This window comes from Melospiza georgiana, chromosome 1, assembly GCF_028018845.1.
Source record: "Melospiza georgiana isolate bMelGeo1 chromosome 1, bMelGeo1.pri, whole genome shotgun sequence".
In the NCBI taxonomy this organism is placed as follows: Eukaryota; Metazoa; Chordata; class Aves; order Passeriformes; family Passerellidae; genus Melospiza; species Melospiza georgiana.
Genome location: NC_080430.1, coordinates 52,801,760 through 52,823,642, shown reverse-complemented (window position 1 = coordinate 52,823,642; position 21,883 = coordinate 52,801,760). Strand labels below are relative to the sequence as shown.

At 41.0% G+C, this 21,883-nt stretch overlaps 1 protein-coding gene across 7 annotated transcripts in view; it reads left to right on the top strand.

Annotated features, from left to right (window-relative positions):
* HECW1 (HECT, C2 and WW domain containing E3 ubiquitin protein ligase 1) overlaps positions 1 to 21,883 on the top strand; it is a 252,277-nt gene that overhangs the window by 166,532 nt on the left and 63,862 nt on the right. For 4 of the 7 annotated variants that reach the window (XM_058038828.1, XM_058038656.1, XM_058038571.1 and 1 more), the window contains 4 exons: positions 9,534 to 9,676; positions 11,675 to 11,775; positions 13,037 to 14,410; positions 17,827 to 17,928. In XM_058038828.1, the coding sequence (XP_057894811.1) occupies positions 9,534 to 9,676; positions 11,675 to 11,775; positions 13,037 to 14,410; positions 17,827 to 17,928 (1,720 nt within the window). The remainder of the gene's footprint in view (positions 1 to 9,533; positions 9,677 to 11,674; positions 11,776 to 13,036; positions 14,411 to 17,826; positions 17,929 to 21,883) is intronic. The other 3 variants (XM_058038988.1, XM_058038911.1, XM_058039068.1) reach the window with 2 other exon arrangements.

The following is a 21,883-nucleotide window of genomic DNA, read 5'->3' as shown; positions in this document are numbered from 1 at the left end:
CTGCATTATATAAACATGCTGGGAGCACCCTGGTACCTCAGGCAAATTTTCCTCTGTCTCACGTAATATTGATGATCATCTTCATTTCATAGGCTGTTCAAATGCTGTTCAGCACAAGTTTTCCTGACTTAAAGCTATTCTTCCATTGCTCTGATTTGCAGTACTTTGTACAAGGAGACAAGGAAATGGAAATTTCTTACAGATAAGGAGTAGCAAGTGACAATTTGACACTTGCAGCAGGGCTCACTGTAGAGGTGAAAGAGCCCTCACGCTGAGACAAGTTAAAGCCCAAGGTGGTGACTTATCCTGATAAAGAGACATCATTTTGAACATGTTTCTGTATGTTTCCACACGCTCTTCAGAAACATCTGTAAAGTTAAATAATTGAGTGCCTGGAAACCACATGGCACTGGACAGCTTGACTCTACAGTCCCAGATTAAGCAGGTATTGCCCTGCCAGCCCATGCAGTTGCAAAAGCACAAAGGGTGAATAGTCCTATCATGCTGATTGGAGATAAAATGCAAAGAAAATCTCAGAAGGAAGTGCCCATTTCCCAACTCTTGTGTATATGTAATGGAATTGAGAAGGATGGATGCTTATCTTCTAATATAGATAGTAGAAAAATAATGACACTAATGACACATGAAAAATAATAACAATATTTCCATATTGCTTCATATTGAAACAATATATGTGCTGTCATGTTGTTTGGAAGCAGCTCATTTAAAAAGATTTAATTTTTCAGAAATCAGTGAAGTGATACACAGCTCAGACAAGTAATAGATCACAGGAACAAAGCAAAGTGGTTTAAAAAGTAGTTCACATACCTCCAACTTGATAGGAAATTCTATGGTTTCGCAGATAAAGTACTTAAGGTTTCTGGACTTGACTTAGATGTATTTATGGTATTTCTTTCTTAACTATGGCAGCTTGAGCAGAATGTTTCCTCAATTCTTGTTTTATTTACTAGTGAGTGGAAGGAGAGCTCTGAGGAATGGCCAATGAGATTATAAAAATTGGCTGATGCAACCGCTCAGCACACTTAAAGTAGTAGGAATGTCATTTGCTAAATAACACATTGAATTTCAACTCCAGTAATCTAACTCGGGAGGAGTAGATTGCCCTAAAATGGGAGCCCACTACTAGGTTAAAACAATCTCAACTTCCTGTGGTTCCACTCCTTGTTTCTTTGCCTCAGCTTTTACAAACACTATTAAAATATAGTTGAGACAAAAGAGTGTTTGGAATCACTCTGAAGACAGCTACATTTCACTAGTGAATTAATTGATGTGAATAAGCAGAGAGCAAGAGCGCTTAACAACTAGCAGTTAATATGTCAGATCTGATACACAGATGTACAGGATTTTCATGCTCTCTGCACCTCAGATAACTCACAACCTTTCAAAAATATTGCACTTGAATAATTTCTCACGTAAGCTGTCTCTTGAGATTACCAATGCAAAATCAGAGGAAGGAAGAACTCAGCGGCTTGAACACCAGTGGGAGGTGGCTTCGGTAGTGCAGGCCATCATCAGTGATAGAAGCACTGAGTTTGGATGCTGCCTGCAGGAATGCCAAGATGCAACTGACTCTGAGTGCTGGTGTGTGACTGCTTTTCTTGATGCACAGTTATAACTTGGGCAATGATTCTGTTATCCTGAATGCTGAAGTGCTATGTAATAGACCACCCAGCAGTTCTGGGACTGAAAAATGTTTGCCAAAATAGCCAGATCAGGCAGGAAGGGGTTTATGTAAGCTCTGTTCCTCTCTAGAGGCTTTATGTTGGCTGATAAAATGGGTGCTACCTGGTGTAGCACAAGCCTAGAGTCATACAAGCAAGGGATGCTTGACCAAAGCTGAGTCTTTCCAGAGCAGTGTAAAACCATTGAAGAAGATGTTTTATATATTTGAATCAACAGTATAAATTTACACTAAAGTGGGTTGTGCTTGATCTGATTTTGATCTAATATCCAGAACACTAGAATGCTGTCAGCCCTACCATGGCCTTACAGAAGCCTTCTATAATTTCGACAGAAGACCAAAACAAAAGCAACAGAAACATCACACTGACTGAATTCCTTATTGTTTAGCCTGGATAAGCTTTTCTCCCTTCTACTGCCAAATACAAAAGAATATGCTGTAGGACCTTAGAGGCCTTCACACCTAAGCATGAAAACAATATACAGGTGAAGTCAAATCCAGATCCTGAATTTCGTATGAATTTCACCAAAGGTATCATCAGGACTGAGTGAAGCCTTGTGAGTGGTAGCTTCCCTGTATAACATTTCTGCACACACGTCCAGGTAAAGAGTAAAACATTGTTTGACTATACAGACAAGCTGTAGCTTTACAGCTAGAGATTTTAAGATCTGTTGATGATTGAAGTGTCAAAGCCCAAGACAACTTAAGCTTCTTCAGGAATGAGTTATCGTGTGAAAAATCATCTAGATTTTTTTTTAGGATGTTATTCTTCTAGAACTGTATTTTACTTGCAACTTCTGCATCTAGAAGACTATCAGTCTTGCTAGCTTGGTATACTACTGATGATGAGAGTCTCCAAATATTTTCAGTCTTTGCTGTGCTAATAAATTTGTAGTCAATTCTGAGATGAATCTGAGGGAGAAGCCCAGAAAGCTAATTTTCTGAAGGCCCTATCTGACTTGGAAGGAGTTCAGTAGAAAGGAATGAATCAGACTTTAGAAAATCAATGTGTGCATTTATGTGAATCCCTTTTATGGTAGGGAAAAAAACCCCCAACAATTGTGCCATGCCATAATAATAAAGATTGGATTTGGATTTGTCCCCCTGCAGTCTCTGCTGTGCTCCAGCAGTCTCTCATAGTAGGAAAAGGCATGTCCCCACCCACAGCAGCAGTGGAGCTCTGCCCTTGGCAATACTGAGTCTGCAGTATTTTGTCTTGTCACTGAGGATTACTGTAGAAAGCTTAAGAAATTGGAATTCTTGATGAGCTTATCCAGCTGTTGGTGCAAAGTAATTTTATATGGGAATATAATGATATGTAGAGTAGGTTTTTGAGGAACAGAGTAATACAGACAGAAAGTGGTGTGTGCAGTAAGACTGTAATGGTTTCATTGGAGTATTTGAAACAAAACCCACTAATGAAATATTCAGCTGAAAGAATAAATTTATCTTCATCCCTCAAATATAATTCACAGCCTTTTAAGATTTACTTCTGCTTGTATCAACCCTGTACATGAAGGATATCAGAAATAAATTTTATTTTTAATTCTATTGCTTATTCAACTCCAAATCAAGAGCCCAATTCTTCCTGTCACCAGTGTATTAATCTATCTATCTTTATTATACTGACTTTATTATACTGTCTACCAATTATTATACTGACGGTTTTAAAAGAATTTGACTTGCCCATAACTTGTCTGATTGATGCTAATGGACATGGTCTGTTCATTTCAGCAATTTCCTTGATAGTGCTATTGAGTCACTGGGATCCATCTGTATGCAGGGATGCAAACAAATTTGGTAAAAATAAAACATGGAAACGAATCATCACCAGTAGCTGGCTTTCTATGAAAACTATTCCAAAGTCTGGAAGTGGTTCTATTCTCTTATAAATGGATATAGATGTATTCTGCCAGGTCAGCATTAGCATGGGCCTTTGTTCTTTACCTTATATGTCATGCATTAAGGTCCCCTCAAGATCTGTTCACATTAATTAAATTAATCATCTGTGTCTGTAACACCATTGCTGAGCCTGGAAGCAAATAGGCACTGAAAAGTAGGTTACTGTCTGAAACTCTTTCAGTGGTGTTTACTACAGTGTTTACAGATTGTGCTTGAAGATGCCAGCAGTAATGTAAAATCAGATATACATTTAGATAATTGAGATAGTGTGAGAGTATGAAAGTCTCAGCTGATTCTAGGTAGCTTTGATTCTGATTTGTGTCTCTGTGAGAGTGAATCTGCTGGAGGCAGCTGTGTAAAATCTGTGTAAATGAAAGGAGAATCCTAATGACTTATTAATGACTGGAGCCAAAATTGATGATACACTGCTTAACCCAAGAAGAGTTAACATGTCAATATGTTGCTGTGATTTTCTTTATCATGCCCCTTTTGCTCTTTACTCTCCCTCCATTTCTGTATTTCTGTGGAAATATTAATTATACCCTATTGATTTTTGATGCCTGAGAAAATATCAACTTAAGGTTTTCCATTGGCAGGAGCATTTTAAGGATGAGCCTGGTACAGATTCTCTTGGTGTGTAATAAGTTGTGCTATAATGCTGTAGCTCTTCTGTTAGTGAGGAATTAAAACAATCTCTCTCTACTGTCCTCTACTCCCTCTTTGCATTAAATGTGTAGGAACAAAGCATCACTGCATCTCTTGCCACTGTAGCAAGTGGGACAGGCATTGACAAATGGCTGAAGAAGTGGGGAAAGTAGAGAGATGAAATGATTTTGCATCTAGAGCAAGTCTGTTTTCTCCCAGACATCATAATTCCAGAGAGATGCAATTACACCCTAAAAATGAAATAATTGAAGAAGACATTGGGAAAATAATACACATACTAACTTGTTCTATTGATCATGGGTCGTAGCAATTCTCTGGGTTTGTCTATAATAGTATTTGTGTTCCATTCAAGAGATCCATTTCAAAGCAAATCTCCTGCTCTCCCCACTAAAGACGCTTCTTGTCATTCCAGAAGTGCATGAACTCAATTACTCTCAGCAGAAGGGAAGTGAACAGATGTGCTCCAGGAGTGCAGTAAGCACTTTTCAGACAATAAATGGGAGTGAACTCAATCCAGGGCACCAGCCTGGAGTCACTTCATGGTAAAACCCTTGCAACATGTCTGGATGTGTTAGTCAGGTGCAGAGCACCAGCTCCTTTTCTCTCCAGATCCGCTCACATTGTACCATAAATCTTCCTAATGCAGACATGGCCAAGTCATTCCAGAGGTTAGGAAACATCAGCCTCCCCAAGGCCTCCTTTCTGCAGGTCACAAGTACTATTTTTCCCCAGTATACCAGGGATTGTCAATCATTGCTTATGTTCAGACTTTCTGATTGTAACTTCTTTTTAGGAATCCACCTGACAGCCATTTCTTCTAACAGTCCTACTGCATTTCTAGAGGAAAATAAAAAAGATTTCCCCTCTGGAGGGTCTTGACTCTTTCCCAAAGCCTCTAAGTTATGGGGATTTTCAATCTGAGATTCTTCCAAACGCAAGGGCAGCTGGTTCCCTACCTTGTCCTTTCAGCGGAGGACCTCCTCATCTTTCCTATAAAGGAGAGCTCTTGCATCCCTAGCTGATAAGGATCAGATACCACATTGACAAGGTGGGGTCAGAAGCTATTTCTAGGGCCAGGCCCTCTGCTGAGGCAGTCTGCTGTCTCCTTCGTGGAGTGTGCTGTGTCATGTATCATCTCAAATTAAAAGAATTTGAGATTTTACAGCAAGTTGGCTGTAAAAATAAACAGGGCAATGCACTGGTAGTTACTGGCTTGGGCTAATCAGGGAATAGAGATTTAACTTCTTGTTTGTTACCTGCTCATCCACTGACTGCTGTAGATGATATATAAATCTGTGGTCTGCCCATTACTTGCAAGAGTTTTGTTCCCTACATTTTATATAATGTATTTTACTTTAATTTTGGTTATGGATCAAGTGAAAACTTCAAGTTCTTATAATAACTTAAATAAATTGTGATTTATTTACAATTGCTGTTGTCTGCTGTTATCCAAATGAACACATAATCAGTCGTTAGACAAAGTTTTCTTCTTGGTCTTTGGACTTGAAACTGTAGCTATTCTGGTAGATGAGTTGCCACCTGTGTTGAAATCCATTACTTCCTTTGAGATATTTTTTTATTTGAGTAAAAGAAAGGCTCAGACGGAGTCACAAACCACTTCCATGAGGCCGTTGTCAAGTTTGGTGTAACTCTGAACAGCTGGAGAGTCTAAAGCTTTGGGCATGACATTAAAATTTTAAAACTGCCAGAAATTATACTTTCACTTTGTTTTTGACTATGGGAAAAGAATGCCCATTTATGTAAACTGCAGTATACTCCTCTACAGTTAGTCTCTGTGTAAAATTTAGTTTAGTGACTTTGTATTCCGGCAGGTTCCATGAAGTTCTTGACCAGTCTTGCAGGGTTTGCACTAGTGGTTGTGATTCTAAAGACTTAAACTTTAGTTGGGAAGAATTAAAGCAACCAATGAACAAGCCCACAAAGTGAGCTGTGGCCCCAGTGAAAATATTTAGGGTAAAGATTGCTGGTTTATATTGTGAAAGAAAATACTCAGTAGTCAATGCCAGATGAAAAAGATAAAAGAATCTGGCTTCAGGTAATGACTGTCAAAAAAATCAGAAGTATTTTTAAAATAGTATACTTGGCCTTATTATGCTATAGTTTTTGTAGTCTTGCTTTTCCTCTGCAATTATGAGTATTATACTTTTTCAAATGTGAAAGCTGAACTTCTGACTTAATTCTGTAACACTGATTTAAGAATAAGAAAAGTTCCAAATAACAGAAGACTTACATTAAAAATAGTAATAGTAAAATAAAAGAATGTCAGCAGACTTGTTCTTAAAATGCAGCTCTTTTGGTTATCAATGGTGAAGTTTCTGGGCATGTGTTAGAAGCATCAAACTTCCCTCCTCCTGAACACAGTTGACTTTTATCTCTCTTGTGATTTTACAACCTCCTTTTTTACCCCTCCTTGGGATGAATTATTAATCACGACATCCCTGAGTGTTAACCCAAGGGTACTGCAGAATTTATAATCAATATCTTTTTGTTTGGGTGTTTGTTTGGGGGTTGGGGGACTTGGGGATATGGTGGGGCTGTTTTGTTTTCCTTTGTCTGGGATTTTGGGTTTGGTTTTTTTTTAACTTAGATGTGAAGCTTATGCTTTCATTTTCACAAACTGGCCGCTGCGTGATAATTGGCAAATATTAGGGAAAAAGAGGATTTAATTTGTTCCATCAGTAATATATTAGTATTTATGTTAGTTATGTTGGATAATATCGTGAAACACAGAGTCCTTTCTCTTCCAGACAGACAGGATAGTAGAGGCCAAGGCTTTGAACAGTGTAAGTACAATCAATATTTTGTGGCTAAGGTACAGGGTCTTGCAGTTGTCAGAAAAGATGGTGAAGGACAAGAGGGAAACTAGGATTTGATGGTGATTTGCTTCCACATCCAAAGATTACATTCCAATCATTAAGTGTCATAAGAAAGATGTTTTCAAAAGTGATTTGTGGTTTTTGAAAATGCATTTGTAAGTCTCTGAGTTCTCAAACCAAGGTGTTTCGCTGCGATCCATTTTTTTCAGAGGGCTAGATGCCCATTTGTTCTACAAGCAATGATTCCTTTTGGATTTTCAGTGTGGATGGCATGAAAATCCAATGTTCCTTTTGGATTTTCAGTGCCTGAGGCACCTGCAGTCAGAGATTGCCTTAGAAAAATCTTGCCCGATAAGAATCAAACTAGATGAGAGCAACAGCAGGAGCAACTTCTTAGATAATGGAAAACTGAATTATGTAAAATTATCACTGTTTTACAAGCTGTGTCCAAACCCATTTCAGTGAGTTCACTTTTGGTGTCAAACTGCAGTTGCCTGCAAGTGGCAAAGCCTTTGAGCTCTGCCACAGGACACTTCTGGTCTTAAAGGCTTAACTGTGTTTCCAAAATGCTGCTGATTTTATGAGTGAGAACATGCTTCTAGAGGAAACATTTGGGAGCTGTGGTGATGGACCAGGGCCTGGTCCCAGGGCAGTCTTGGTATACCAAAGTGCAACAGTTTGGCCGGTGATGGAATCTGAACACAATTGGATTTTACACTTTTTATGGAATATTCTGGTGTTTGTATGTCTTGAGGCACAGCTGTTCAAGGGAACAGGGACATTTTCTTTGGCTTATTCCAATACATCTTGCTGCTTGGGTCCACACTGCTCAGTTGCTGATTACTGCTCTGGAAAAGGTCAATATGTGTCCTGTGCAAGGAAGGAGCTATCAGGCTTGGTTCCACGTGATACTATGAAAATAAATTTCCATGCAGGTTATGATTTCCTTCAGAGTTGCACCACAAGACAATATATTATTGACCTGAGGAGATTCAGATCATTAAACCTACTTTTGCTTTTCACTTGGGGGCAGTTCTCTCTCTACCTGTGTGTGTGCGTGCTCCACCCCACAGAGACTATACTTACAATATAGGAGTCAACAGCACAAAAAAGGAGAATTCATTAAATGGCAAATTGTTCTACGCCACAATAATTCATTTTAAAGTTAATTCCCCTCTTCTGCTTTCAAGTGTCAAGAACTGGTAGTTACTCAAGGTTTTTAGCAGGTGAAACAGTAATAGTAAGACAACTTATTTTTTAAGGCAACTTTGTGTATACATGGGGAATTCAGGTTCTCCTATTTGGTGCATTTATCTTAATTGCTAGCCTGTTGCAAAGATGTAGAAGAAAGCAAGAACAAAATAACGCTTTAGCTGGGTTGAATTGTTCTTCTCTGATTAATGACATTTTTGCAGGGTGTGATTAACAGGATGTCCCACTCACGTTGGTTTCACTTGAAGCCATTTAAACTAAGCATCTCTGAATTAGACCATGATTCAATAGAGCGAGTGATTTAGGGCTATAACTCCAGGTCTTGGTAACCCAGAGAATGATTCTGTTGTGGAGATTGGGTTTGGCAGGGGGAAAGCTAGAAAAGTCCTTTCATCCATCTCAATATTCACTTAACACAGAAGCTGTCTTCCAGATCAATACTGACCTCTCAGGTGAAGTGGTTTGACAGTTTTCCTACTATTGTGCACCACAGCACAAATGTGCTTTTTTGATTGATTATATTCTAGTAGCAGCAGATGTTTGGGAAAATTATTGTGACCTGTGTCACCAGCTTCACACCTGTACTGAATTTAGCCAGTCTAGGAGAAAGCAAAGCCAAGTTACCGAATATATTTCCTCCTCACTACTATTTTTAAATTGACCTTTGGGACATCTAGACATCTGCAGGTGCCCTAATGCTCTCATGCTTGTTCCTGTAACCTAAAATATCACTCTCCTTGTTCCTATCCCAGATGTGCATGCACACAGTCTCTAAAAGCTTACTGAAACATTACTGACAAATAGATGTTCTTATGACCAGACCAGCTGAGACAGCAGTCAACACATTTCAATGTACTTGGTGACAGGAGCAGTTTTAGATGGTGCTGTTGCTCTTTTTCTCATTATTGTTTGTGAAAGTGGCCTGTGCCGTGGCTTTCCTGCTGGTTGAGCTCTTTGTGAAACTGTGGCTTAAACCAGGGTAGTAGACTGATCCAGATAAATAGAGTTTTCAGAGTTCTTCCTTTTTAAGCTGGGGCATAGATGAATAGAAAAGGAGGTATTTCAAAACAATCTATCTGAAAAGAGTGATCACGTATCATTCACCTCACTAGGTGCTCACATCTCTGTGCAGAGGTGTTCCTCTCAGCTGTAGTACTCTGTGTTGCTGTGGCCCAGCCACCAGCTTATTGTTCTGCGCCCTTCTTTTATTTCAGCAATTCAGCTTTGTCTCCCTGCCCACGGATGTCCTGGAAATAGAAGTTAAAGACAAATTTGCAAAGAGCAGACCAATCATCAAGCGTTTCCTGGGAAAGCTCTCCATGCCGGTTCAGCGCCTCTTGGAAAGACATGCCATAGGGTAAATGCTGCTGCTTGCATTGTTCAAAGAGTGTGTTGCTGTTCTGAAGTCCCTGGTGATACATCATTATTGCGATATAATGATGTTGAGGGGAAGTTATTAAACTGACGCTTGTCTGATAAATGGTGTTGGTTTTAATTAGACTTTATAGGACTGTGAGCCGGACAGAATTCCCTCCATAACCGTACGCGTGGTGTTTTGAAAAGTGAGAGCTGGCATTTAGGAAAGCAAATGTTTTTTGTGTATCATGGCTGCGAATTTGGAGAGTGCAATATTTTCAATTTGACTATTCTTTTAATGTTATCAGCAGGCTTTTTTCATGTTTCAGGGAATTACCTATGGGCTAAAAACATGCCAGATCTGTTTCTTCTCTTTTAAATTTCTGGAAAGGGGAAATATTATAAAAATATATACGTGGCATGTTGTAACTAATGCTTTCTGACCCTACCCTGCCGCCAAGGAACAACCTTGAGCTCACAAGCGCTGCCGTGCTTCCCCATTGCATGAAAGTCCTGGGAAAGTGTATGCTGCCAAAATAACACAAACCAATTTAAGGAAGATGGATAGTAATCAGAAAAAGCCAAAAAGCTGTCTCTAAGCCTGTAACGTTCAGACCTTGAAGAGCAAGGGAGAAAAAGAATCATCTTCTGAGGAAAGCGTATGCAATGCAGTTTCCAAGAAGGCATTTCTGATAATTGGATCTCAATTCAGCAGAGCAGCAGGAAGATGAGCTTGTTGGAAGTGTTTTTGAACAGCTGGTTCAGAAACTGGCTGTGATATTGACAGCTGAATCTACCAGAAGGGACTAAGCTACTTCCCTGTTTCTCAAGTAAAGATAGAGTAGCTTTTTAGAAACCAGATGGATAAGAACAGCTTTGGGAAGGTAGAACTCTGTAACTGGTATCACTGGCTTTCCTCTGTATGAGATTTCTCATCATCTTCTGATTATAACTTCCTATTTTACTTCCTTGTTGTAAACACTGTCTATCTAAGGATGTACTTTGCCAAGAGCAGTGCCTCCAACCTGCTCTAGATCTGGCTCAGTTTTAATACCATAGTGGCATTTAAATCTCAGGCAAGCTCAGTGAGAAGTATGTGCACAAGTTCAAAGAGGTTGTACGCAAATCCCAAGGTTGTCTCATTTATATGAGTTTCTAATGCATGTGAAACTGTGCTAGCAAGTATATTTGGCTCAACTGGAGGTGAACTATGTTTCTTTCAAAAGATGTATAAGTATTACTATTTAGTGAACCCGTTACACTCAAGATATGCTTTGCAAAGATTGATTCAGCCTCATTGTGGGCAGCTGGGAAGTTAATCTCTTCTATAGTTTCATTCTGTTCTGAGGGGTGGATGAAGTGTGGCAAAGGGAGGGACCTGCACAAGAACAGAATGGAGTCATTGATCAACCTTGTCAGGAAGGTGTTCTCCTGATATTTCAGCTTCATAGAGGTAAGAGGGGTGGAAAGAGATGAAGAGCAGTCACTCAGCCAGTTTAGACAGAGAAGGTGGTATGCGGGGACTGGCCTGCACAGGGTTTGGTAAACAAGAACAGGAAAGCTGAATTTGATGGACATGGTGAAGGGATGAAAATACAGAAATGTGAGGTTCTATGAAAAGGTAGATGGTCAGATCTCTAGGGAAGCAAATTCTCGTTACAATAGGTGAAGTGGGAGTTGTTTGCTTCCCATGTCGCTATTTTCATACCCATGCTGCAGAAGTTTCATTCCCACCGTTCTCTCAATATTTATACATATGTGCTTGTGTGTCCCTGCAGCCTGTCTTACTCACTTACTCAGCTGTTCCATTGTAATTGAAGACATTGTCCTCTCCTCTGCCATTTGTTCTCTTGTATGCAAGTCAACATGCCCTCATGGCTGGGATGAATAGCCTTTATGTATTTTAATATGGATTTTTGTAGGACACAGCAGATGTATCTATGCACAGTAGACATAGGGTAGGTTATAGTCTATTGTGACAATATTTGTTTTCTTTCAGGGACAGGGTTGTAAGCTACACTCTGGGTCGCAGACTTCCTACAGATCATGTCAGTGGCCAGCTGCAGTTCCGATTTGAGATAACTTCTTCCATCCATCCAGGTAATTCTCAGTCTTAACCCATCATTTATCTAGATTTCTAGAATTTTTCTTTGTTTGTTTGCATTCTTTCTCTTCAGAAATCTGCATTAATTCCTGGCTGTTCTGGGACTTTAGGTACAGTCATGAGTAAAGGGAAGTGCATAAAGTCCTGCATCACAGGATGCATCGTGAGTCACAATTTCTTCCCGCTTTCCCCTTAGGACAGAGCTACTGGTGTCTCATATACCCCTGTTATTGACTGTTCCAAGTACTCCACCACATCACTGGGAGAAAAGAGAGTGGAAAACTGAAGTCTCATCTGCTTCTCTGTCACCTGCCCTAGTGAAAGTGTTATACGGGGTGCTATTTGTAGTCATCTGCATTTGAGCACTTCAAAAGTAAAAATGGAGAATGTAATACCAAAGATTATTAGAAAATTTCTCAATTTAATTATTTTTAATGAAAAAAGTAAAACAAAAAATAATTCTATGTCCCACTTCTTGCCTCCCTCTTGGTTTGGTTTTGGTTTGTGTTCTCTTGTAGTAATTTGGAAGTGACTGTCATGATTGCCTAAGGTTAAACTTTGGTTTTTGTGTCACAGTCTCAACAGTATTTCTCAGGGACTCTTTGCTTCTCAGGCTCTCTGCCCTCTCTGCTTACAGTTTGTCAAGCCAAACAACAGCTGCATTAGTAGCTAGAAATCATTGCTTTTCACTTGCTGGAAAACCCTGATTTCTCTCTTTGACTATTTGAATGGCATGAAAGAGCCCAGGTTGTTTGACATCTGAGAGGAGGTGGTATGGATGAGGATCATGTCAAGGGGTCTTTGGGGGAAGTTTTTGCCTTTCAGGGGTGACAAACACAGTGTTTTGTTTGTTCTCTGTTGTGGAGTCTTGCCAGCTTCAATGTGACAAGAAGAGCATTATTAAAATCTCAGAGAAGACTTCCCTGATTCCCACAGTATTCCTCTGATGCCGTTTTGGCTCAAGGAGAAGGTTCAAGAAGGTGTTACCTTCAGGTAATGCTGCAAGGAGGCAGGGTGCTGCATACAGATTACCACCATGAGTAAACCCATTATTAAATCCAATGTACAAAGACTGCCTAGCAAAAAAACCTCAGCACTTCTTTATAGTTGTTCGGTTGCCTACTCATTTCAGACTGTAATTTATGCTTTTAATTTTCTCAGATTGCTGTGGATGCTTGTGCCCCCACAGCCAACGCTCTGGTTCAGTCAACACTTCTTGTTAAAAGAGTAAGTAATTCCTTTTCCTGTCTCATACAGATGATGAAGAGGTCTCCATTAGTGCAGATCCTGAGCCAGCTGACCTCCCGGAAAGCCCTGTGAACAACCCCACGGAGGAAAGCCTCGGTGAGCCTCCATGCATCAACACAGTGACCTCAGAAAGTGCAGCTCCAGAACAGCTAAATGGATACAGTGTGAACAGTGTCGATAGCCCAGGGGCTGTCAAACCACCTGGGGAAGTCAACCAGAACAGCTTAAATGAAGAGCTAGCAGGAGATGGGGAGGTTGATGCGGTGCCAGTTCCTGAGCCCTTGGAATCCATCCCAGGAGAAGTACTGCCTTCTTTGAGTGCTACGGACCTCATGGAGCAGTCGGATCTGACGGCTTGCATGTCTCCTCCTGAGCCTGAAGTTAGGGAAAATAACAAAGTCGATTCTGGTATTCAGGGAGATGGTGGAGTCTTGACCAGCATAGAATCAGTAGATATTGATGAGGTGAGTGCAGATGTGCATGCTGGCAAAGACCTAGAGAAGAGTCAGGATGAAGAAGAAGAAGGGGCTTCAGCCCAGGAGGAGGAAGACAACAAGCTACAGCTGAGGACCACAGCAAAGAGGAAAAACAGGCCATGCTCCCTGCCTGTGTCTGAACTTGAGACAGTCATAGCTTCAGCTTGCGGTGAGCCAGAGACCCCTCGCACACACTACATACGGATACACAACCTGCTCCACAGCCTGCCCTCGGCACAGATGAGCAGCGACGGGGAAGAAGAGCAAGATGGTGGTAATGGCAGGGAGAACGATGAGGAGTCTACTGTCAAGGAGGTGATGGATAAGGAGGTGGTCAGTGAGAGTGAGACCGTGGCAGCAGAGCCTCCTCTGGAGAATGAGGCTGAAGAGAACTTCAGCCAGAGCACGGTGCCTCCTGGGACCTTGGATGAGCAACTCTCTGACATGAATGACGGGCTGTTGGATGGGGAATCCCTCCGGACAGGAAGTGAGAGCGAGTCGAGCTCCAGGCCCAATGGTGACAACGAGTGTGAGGCGTGTGACACCTCCTGCTACAGCCCCTCCTGCTACAGCACCTCCTGCTACAGCACCTCCTGCTACAGCACTTCGTGCTACAGCACCTCCTGCTACGACAGTAACAATCGCTTCTCCAGCCACACGCGCTTCTCCTCCGTCGACAGCGCAAAGATTTCTGAGAGCACGGTCTTTTCCTCTCAGGATGATGAGGAGGAGGAGAACAGTGCTTTTGAGTCAGTGCCAGATTCAGTGCAGAGCCCTGAGCTGGACAGGGAGCAAGTGGATGGCTCCTCCCAGTGGCCAGATGAACTAGTAGCTCATGGTGGGAACCCACAGAGAGCCACAGAGGGTCTAGACACCCCAGTAGCAGGTCCAAGCAGCAGAAGAGAAGGTTAGATCCTGAGAACTGGTGCTCTGGGCGACCCTGATTATCTAGATGTCACAGAAGGCATCAGATAATTGAGGTTTCAGCTCACGGTTTATTTCTTACAAACTCAGGGGCTGTGAGCTGGGCCAGATATAAGGGAGGGTTGGATAATTGAGCCTGTCCTTAAAAATCCCAACAAAACCAACTAAATCAGGTAGGGATCCATATATGTGAATTACTGTAGATATACATGCATCATTATAAAATCAAGATCAGTTACTTTAGTTATGTGGCAGATCAGCATTATCACATCCACCAACTCATTCCTTTTTTCCTGAGATTTTTCCATATCACATGTCTGATGTGCTGCCATGTCTCTGATAGTCAGTGAGAAGACCAGCTTGTGCTTGTCAAAGGGCAGATATGCTGATTTGCACCACATAAAGGTTTGGGCCAGTTTCTGTAAATGTTTGTTAGCCATACATAGTCATAAGCTCTTGCAAACACAGTTTTCGAGCCCCATTTGTTCCAATTCTCCAAGTGTCAAACAAATGTACCTCAGATATCACAGATCATAGGGAAGCTCAACAGATATTTATATTTTTTCTTAGATACTTTGGAAATTTCACTATATTAAATAAAATTTTCATATCCGTATCCTTCCCTAGAGATAGAATGTATTTAACTCTTTTTTTTGCCTTTGTAATTTAGGTACTGTTTTTTCCAATTCCTTAACAGTTACTTTAAGTCCCCTCTTTGGTAACTCCTTTCATGCTCGCTGCAGTTACATGAAGAGGGGTAGTTGATCACTCCTCTCTTTTTGAGCTAGTGTACAATTTTTCTCCAGCTGAAATAGTAAAGGACTCATCTGCAGCTCAGGAGTATGCAGCAAGGTCAAGAGGTAGTCTTTGCACTCCCTAATTCTGAGTCATCTGTCTCCCTCTGTAAGTGACACCAAATTAAAATGGCAGCAGAAGGATAACCTATTTGGGTATCGCTGAGGAACTCCAATCAAAGCATTCATCTATGTTTTCCTTCTCCATTCCCAATTAATTTACTCACAACTTCCTTTACCACAGACCCTACCCCTGCAGAAAAAATTTACACCAGCCCGTGTAAATACTTTGTAGACAGCTGGGACTAGGGAATTCTTGAGTCTGTAGAGCAGAATCTAGTACAAATCATTAAATTTTCAGAAGTACACAGGCATAGACACCCAGCTTCCTTCCTTGCAGGCGAGAGCCTTTGCTTGTGAACAGCATTTACATGCAAGTAGAGCTAAGGGGGCACGAGCTTGTGTATGTGTGAGATCATATGTGCAGGTTTGGTGAGTGTTTTGAACTGTGTGAGCTTTTGATAGGGGATGTGGTGGGAGAGGGTGTCATGTGCATATGGATTCAGTACAGTACAGCACCAAGAGTTGAGCCTCCATAAAGAGGAGGCTCTGCAGCATCCGTGGTGGCTTTGCCTTGTTTAGCTGAGTGTGTGTCTGAAGGTCACCCAGCTCTTAGCACTCTCTTGGTGTCCCTGGGGGGCCTCAGTCAGTGTGCATGTTGCTCTGTGGCTTGGCAGCTGTCACAAATCCAGTAGACGTGGTCACCTCCACCCACTCCAGGTGACTGACACTACCATGCTCCCGCTGGCTTGGCGTAACTATCTTGACTAGGGGAGAGTCAATTGTGGTGAGGTAAGTAAAGAAACATAGGTGGGTGATCTGGTAGTCGGTGCTACACCTGTAGTAACAGCACAATTTTTAAGGCTGTGAGAGATGGACTTTTAGCACTGAGTCATAAACTTATGTAACTCTGCTGTCTGTTCAAAACATGCAGCAGATACATCTGTGAGATACGCCTATACACAAGTGGTTTAATGAAGGCATTTAACAGGCCATACGGTATCATCAGAGCACCTAGAAGGGGGAGTATTTTTATCTAAGTGATTTTTCTCATTTCTGAGAGGTGTGAGGTTTTTCACAGTTTTATACAAAATTGGCTTCTGCATTCTGGCTGGTTTTTTTAAGGGAAAAAAGTATTTAATTTTTTTTTTTTTGGTAAATTTGTTTTTACATTTGATTGGTATATGTTTAGGGATCTTTACAAAATCTTCATTCTCTGGCTGTTAAGATTATAAAATTAAAGAGAGCTAAACCAGCTGGTACATAGTGAATTTGGCTTAATTTTCCAGAATCACCAGAACCATTCAGCTTAATATATCTTTTTTCCATAAGCTGCATCTTTCTGATTCAAGTAAATATTATGTTTATGCAATTCAGAGTGTATCTGTATTAACAAGCCAAGCTGGAAGTTATAGTCAAAAACTGTTACCACACAGTATGCAAATATGTCCATTAGTAAGATAAATAGTCCTGATTTCTAAGATTTTAGAGACAAGGCAAGAAGGAATCTTTATTCTGGAACCTGTGAAGTTTTAGCATGTTAAGTCTAAGATATGGAATACTTTTTCATCCCTACTCGAGCGTCTTAGTTTCTTAAAGGATTCTGTGAGCATTGACTTGATCTTAAGGTACTTGTTCCTCTCAACAGAATGTGAGTTTGGATATTTACTTAGGTTTCATTTATTTCATATTTAAATACGGCAGGGTAATTGAAATGAGACAATCTTTAAGGTCCATTCCAATCCAAGCAATTCTATATATGGACATATATACAATGCTAGTGTTTAAAAACTTACTCTGCACTGTATCCTGTGTGACTATTTTTCTTTTTCCTCTTCTTCTTCTGCTTCTTCTTCTTCTTCTTTCCCTCTTCTCTATCTTAGGTCTTCCTTCCTTATCTCAGATCCTGACTATATCTCACTATCTTTTATCCTTCTCTTCTACCACCTGTCTCCTACCTGTTTCTGGTCCTTCTCTCATTCTCTCTCCTTCAACCCAAGATGGACTCATTGAATTTTGAAAAATATCCATGGAAGGGGATGATCTTCTGCTTTGCAGGGACTGCAAAATCCTGCCTTTACAGTCTACATATGCAGCCATTGATCTTTTTGAAAAGGAGAGAAAGATCCAAGGCAGCTTTTAGCCTTTTATTCCACTGATGGAATGAGTAAAAAGTTGGAACCAGGATTTTGCATGTTCCTGCCAGTTGCTGCAGAAGCTTGAGCTTAGTTGTATATGAACAGTATTTCTCAGAGATCAAGCCTGATTCTTCTATCGCTTACACTTGTGTGTCTGTGAGTCCAGAATCTGGCCCATAACACTTCAGCATTGACTCAAGAGACTTGACTGCATTATTTTAATACTTCTTTGCCTTATGATTTTGCCTTCATTAAAATAATGCCTTGAAAATAGGAATACCCAGAGATGCTAGTACATCAGGTTAACCTATTTTTAAAATAATCACTTGTTTTACAGTAACACATTTTTTGAACCACATTGTAAAAACAGTGAATGACTGTCAATGTCTTGAATATCTTGTCCATAGGTGATTGTCCTTTACTCCATAATTCTCAGCCAGTCAGCCAGCTTCCTTCTCTGAGGCCTGACCATCATCACTACCCAACTATCGATGAGCCTCTTCCACCAAGTAAGCTTTAGTTTTTTTATGTTATTGCATTTTTTCAGCTTTTCCTGTTAACTCAAACAGTGTAGAGGTCAGTATGTCTTTCTGAAGAGCCCTGTGTGTTCTGTATATACATTCTCCAGAACCCAAGCAATATGCCCTTTTGTTTCCCTTATTTGATCCTGACTTCAAATGTTGTCATGTTGTTTTGGATGAGCTCCATAACCTCCCTCTCTGCCTTCGTTCATCTTCTTCCCTGAAATGAAAATATTATTCTGTTTTTCCAGTCAGTGTGTTCCGACTTGAATGATTGGGATCTGTCAGTTGTTCTGGAAGCCTGGCTGTAAGACTTTCTGTATGGTGTATCAGCAGAGTACTCTGATTTTTCTGTAATGTTTGTCTCCAGGTTTCCTGTAACTTCAAAGATGGTTTGGGACGGCAGTCCCTGTGATCTGTCACATCTGAATGCAGGTCCAGCAGCAGCCCTTTCACAGTGAGGATGCTCTTGGGACAGACAGGTCCAAATCTGAACCAAACCAGCAGAAGTTGGGAAAAGGCAGTGGCCTTGTTATGTGCAGTGGCCTTGTTATACTGTCTTTGGATTTGATAATCCGTGAACTTTGTGTTCATTATGCCCTGCAGTGGAGCCCACACTTGCATTGAATAAAAGTGAGAGGGTTTTGAATAGTGTGATAGATCAGCAGCCTGATAATACGGGATTTTTAACACCAAAGCAGCTGCTGGAGCTGTTTTTACTTGTCTCTGTAGCCTTTTCTGTGAGGATTCCCGGCATTTCCCCGCTCCTGCACTGGCGTTCGGTGCCCAGCAGAGCGCACTCTGTGCCAGCGGAGCGCAGGATCTCACAGCCTGAAATGTGCCGGGCCTCGCAAAAACAACCGGGCGCACAAACAAAGCGCTCTGTTTGCTTCAAAGCCCAAGACGGGAACACACTTATTTGGCCTATGGTGCCCTTGACAAATAATTCATCATTTGCCAACCATGCTGTCAGTATTCCCTGAGCTGAAAATAGCCCCGGTGCTGGCGTCAGCCGCACAGTAGCATGAATGATTCAAATGCCTTCAGCCCAATAAAGTCTTTTTAGAGTCCCACTGTGGCTTGCCAGTGACTGATGAAATGGGAACGGTTACCTCTGTAACAGGGAAATATTTCTCTTCCTCCCACTCTTACCACAACACTTTGTGGATCGGGCACATTCCCTATTAGATGACTTAATGGTAGCACACCAACACCAGTTCAGGTAAACAGAATATACTGTAAATCTATTCCATGTTCTTCAGCACCAATTTAATACATTTTTCCTCTTTCTTATAGTTATCCTCAAAAGGCAAGTATTTCTACCATTGGTTTTCTCAAGTGTTTTCACAACAGGGTGTAAGGACATGAAATGCAGTCTGTGATGATAAAGTACAGAAGCGATATCCTTTTGTAGGATTTTGTTTCAACATTAGCATATAACACCATTTTTACAATAAAGGCTGACACTGTGGGCTTAAATATATTGATCTTAATAGGAATAAATGTACTAAGTTAACTTTGAGTGGGAAAAGAAGTTGAATTGAATAATATCACTTAGGAAACTGATTTCCAAAAACTCTCCATGGAATTTTACTGTAATTTCTAAAGGAAAACCATATGCCTAATCTAGAAATTTTTCTTCTCCTTAAATCCATTATCGCTATCTCAGTGCCTTAAATAACTCCTAATACTAGATAAATAGGTCTTCAATCATGTGAAAGGAAAGAACTTTATATTTTAAACCCAAGTTATATGATCAAAACTGGCTTACTTATCATGTGCAATGTTGGCTTCCATCTATAAGTAGAGGTGAAGGTAATGTGCCAGTGCTGCAAGTTCAGTGTTGACTGATTTTATTTAGGTCATGGAGAATCTTCTGACCAGTCTTCTTTCTCTTTTGAATAGTTTTCTGAATAGCTTGATTTCATCATAACCCCACAACAGCTGGCCTTGAGGCGGAAATTTAAGTTCAGACGGTTTTATTTGGGAAAATGAAGAGAAGAGATTCCTTATTTATGTAGGAGTTTCCTAATGACCAGTCTGAAGGCTAAGTCTGATACGAGATTAACAGAAGATTTGCGGTGTTTGCATGGCCTCATGACGGCATTACCAGTCACCCCTTATTATGCCTGTGTTTGGAAACCCTACAGAACTAAAGCCAAGAAAAATACGTGTCCAGTTCAGAGCTGTGCTTTGCCAAAGGTGTGGCTGAGCTTGGAGAGGAAAAGACAATGCATTTTCTTTGCCCTCATGATCCTGCCAGAAAAAGTTGCATCTTCTGATATAAATCAGAGCAGTTTCAGAGGCTGCTGAGAAATATGACTTGGCTGATGGAGGGGGATCACTGGAGAGCAGAACCAGTACTCTCACATCCCTGGCCCATGCTCTAGCATGCTCTTACTGTGAAGGTTAGATAGAGGTTAGTCCTCGTAGTAGTCACAGTCTTATTTTACTTGGAAAACTTAACAAAAGACCCTGAGGAAATTTGGCTGCTTCCTAGATCATCTTTACCCCTAAAGTAGCATGAAGGGACTTGAGCACAGCTTGGAAGCAGAGTTCTGCCTGTCTGTTCACCTGTCAGTCTGTTTGTCTCACTGTGCAGGTATCTATCCATCTGTCCGTAAATCTGGTATCGTATTCAGGGAGCTTCAGTGACTTGTGTGACTTGCAGGCTGTCTTATGGGAAGGTAGGAAGTACACCTGCTACCTGCATACGACTGAAGTTGTACCTGCCACCCTCTGACAGCCTTGCCAAGTAACCAAAAGGAGTTACTCAGCTGACTAGAAATGCTATTGCAAGGAGCATGAGACACACAGTTTATAATATTTTAGCATGCCAGTTTCAGCCCATGGTTTCAGGTGGACACACCTGTAAAGCAGTGAATAAAGCAACCCTCACTGACAGGTGTAGTTTGTGTCTGTACATACTACTGCTGTATGTCTGACACATCCAACAGAGATAGCCTTCCTAAAGTCATAATTCACTCTGACCTCATGTTTTCACTGTGATCTCCAAGCTCTGGACAAGCTTCCTTACTCCTAAGTTTCCAAATAACATGCTTAGAAGCTTAGGAACTCTAATTTGTATTTAATTAGTGCAAAACAACCTGTAGACCTCATGGTGCACAGGGATCTATTATAAAATCTTGGTAGGCTGTGTAACTGTGTAAACTTGGTTGGCAGTGTAATAATATTTATTCTTGCTAAGTGTTCATCAGCAGGCTTTGGACCAATATGACCAATTGGTGTCTTCTGTAAGCTGTCTAGAGCGTGCTTCTACAGCACTGCCTGCAAGCTTCTAATTCTCTGTTGACCTATGTCATTCTTAACTTGTTACTAGGTACAGCAGCAGTGTGGAGTGAGGGCTAGGATTTGTTCTTTGCCAGAAAACAGCAAGGAAAATTAAGATCTTCATGATGTTGAGCTGAATCATCTTTGATCTGGTCAAGGTTATTTCCTTGAGGATACCACAGATAATGCATAGCTCCAGAAGGGCCATTTCCCACCCACAGTGGTGCACCTGCCACCAGTGCCAGCATGCTCAGCAAGGCTCTGGCCTTCGACCTGCCTTATGTGTCAGTCTGATTTACCTCAATGTGCGTATGTTGTATTTGATGTGCTTTTTTCACTGTCTTATGTTCTTGATGTGGTTTTCACAAAGCTGTGATCTTGTTCTTGAAACAGCTACCACATCCTTGGGAAACTTTACCTGGAAGAGGAAGAGAGAGTCCTCTCCTTAAATAACGTAGTGATTTTCACAGTGAGAGATGCTGCATGTGTGCCCATGGTGTGACTATAGAGTTTGTGTCTTTAAGGACTCTGGTAGCTTTGAAAGAAGCAATGCATGTGTTTATGGCTCTTCCTGTCTTGGAGTCTTACAGAAAATTTCTCCAAGGACTCCCAACACCCTTTTAAGGTCTGTGGGATTCAGCTGTCAGGGGCA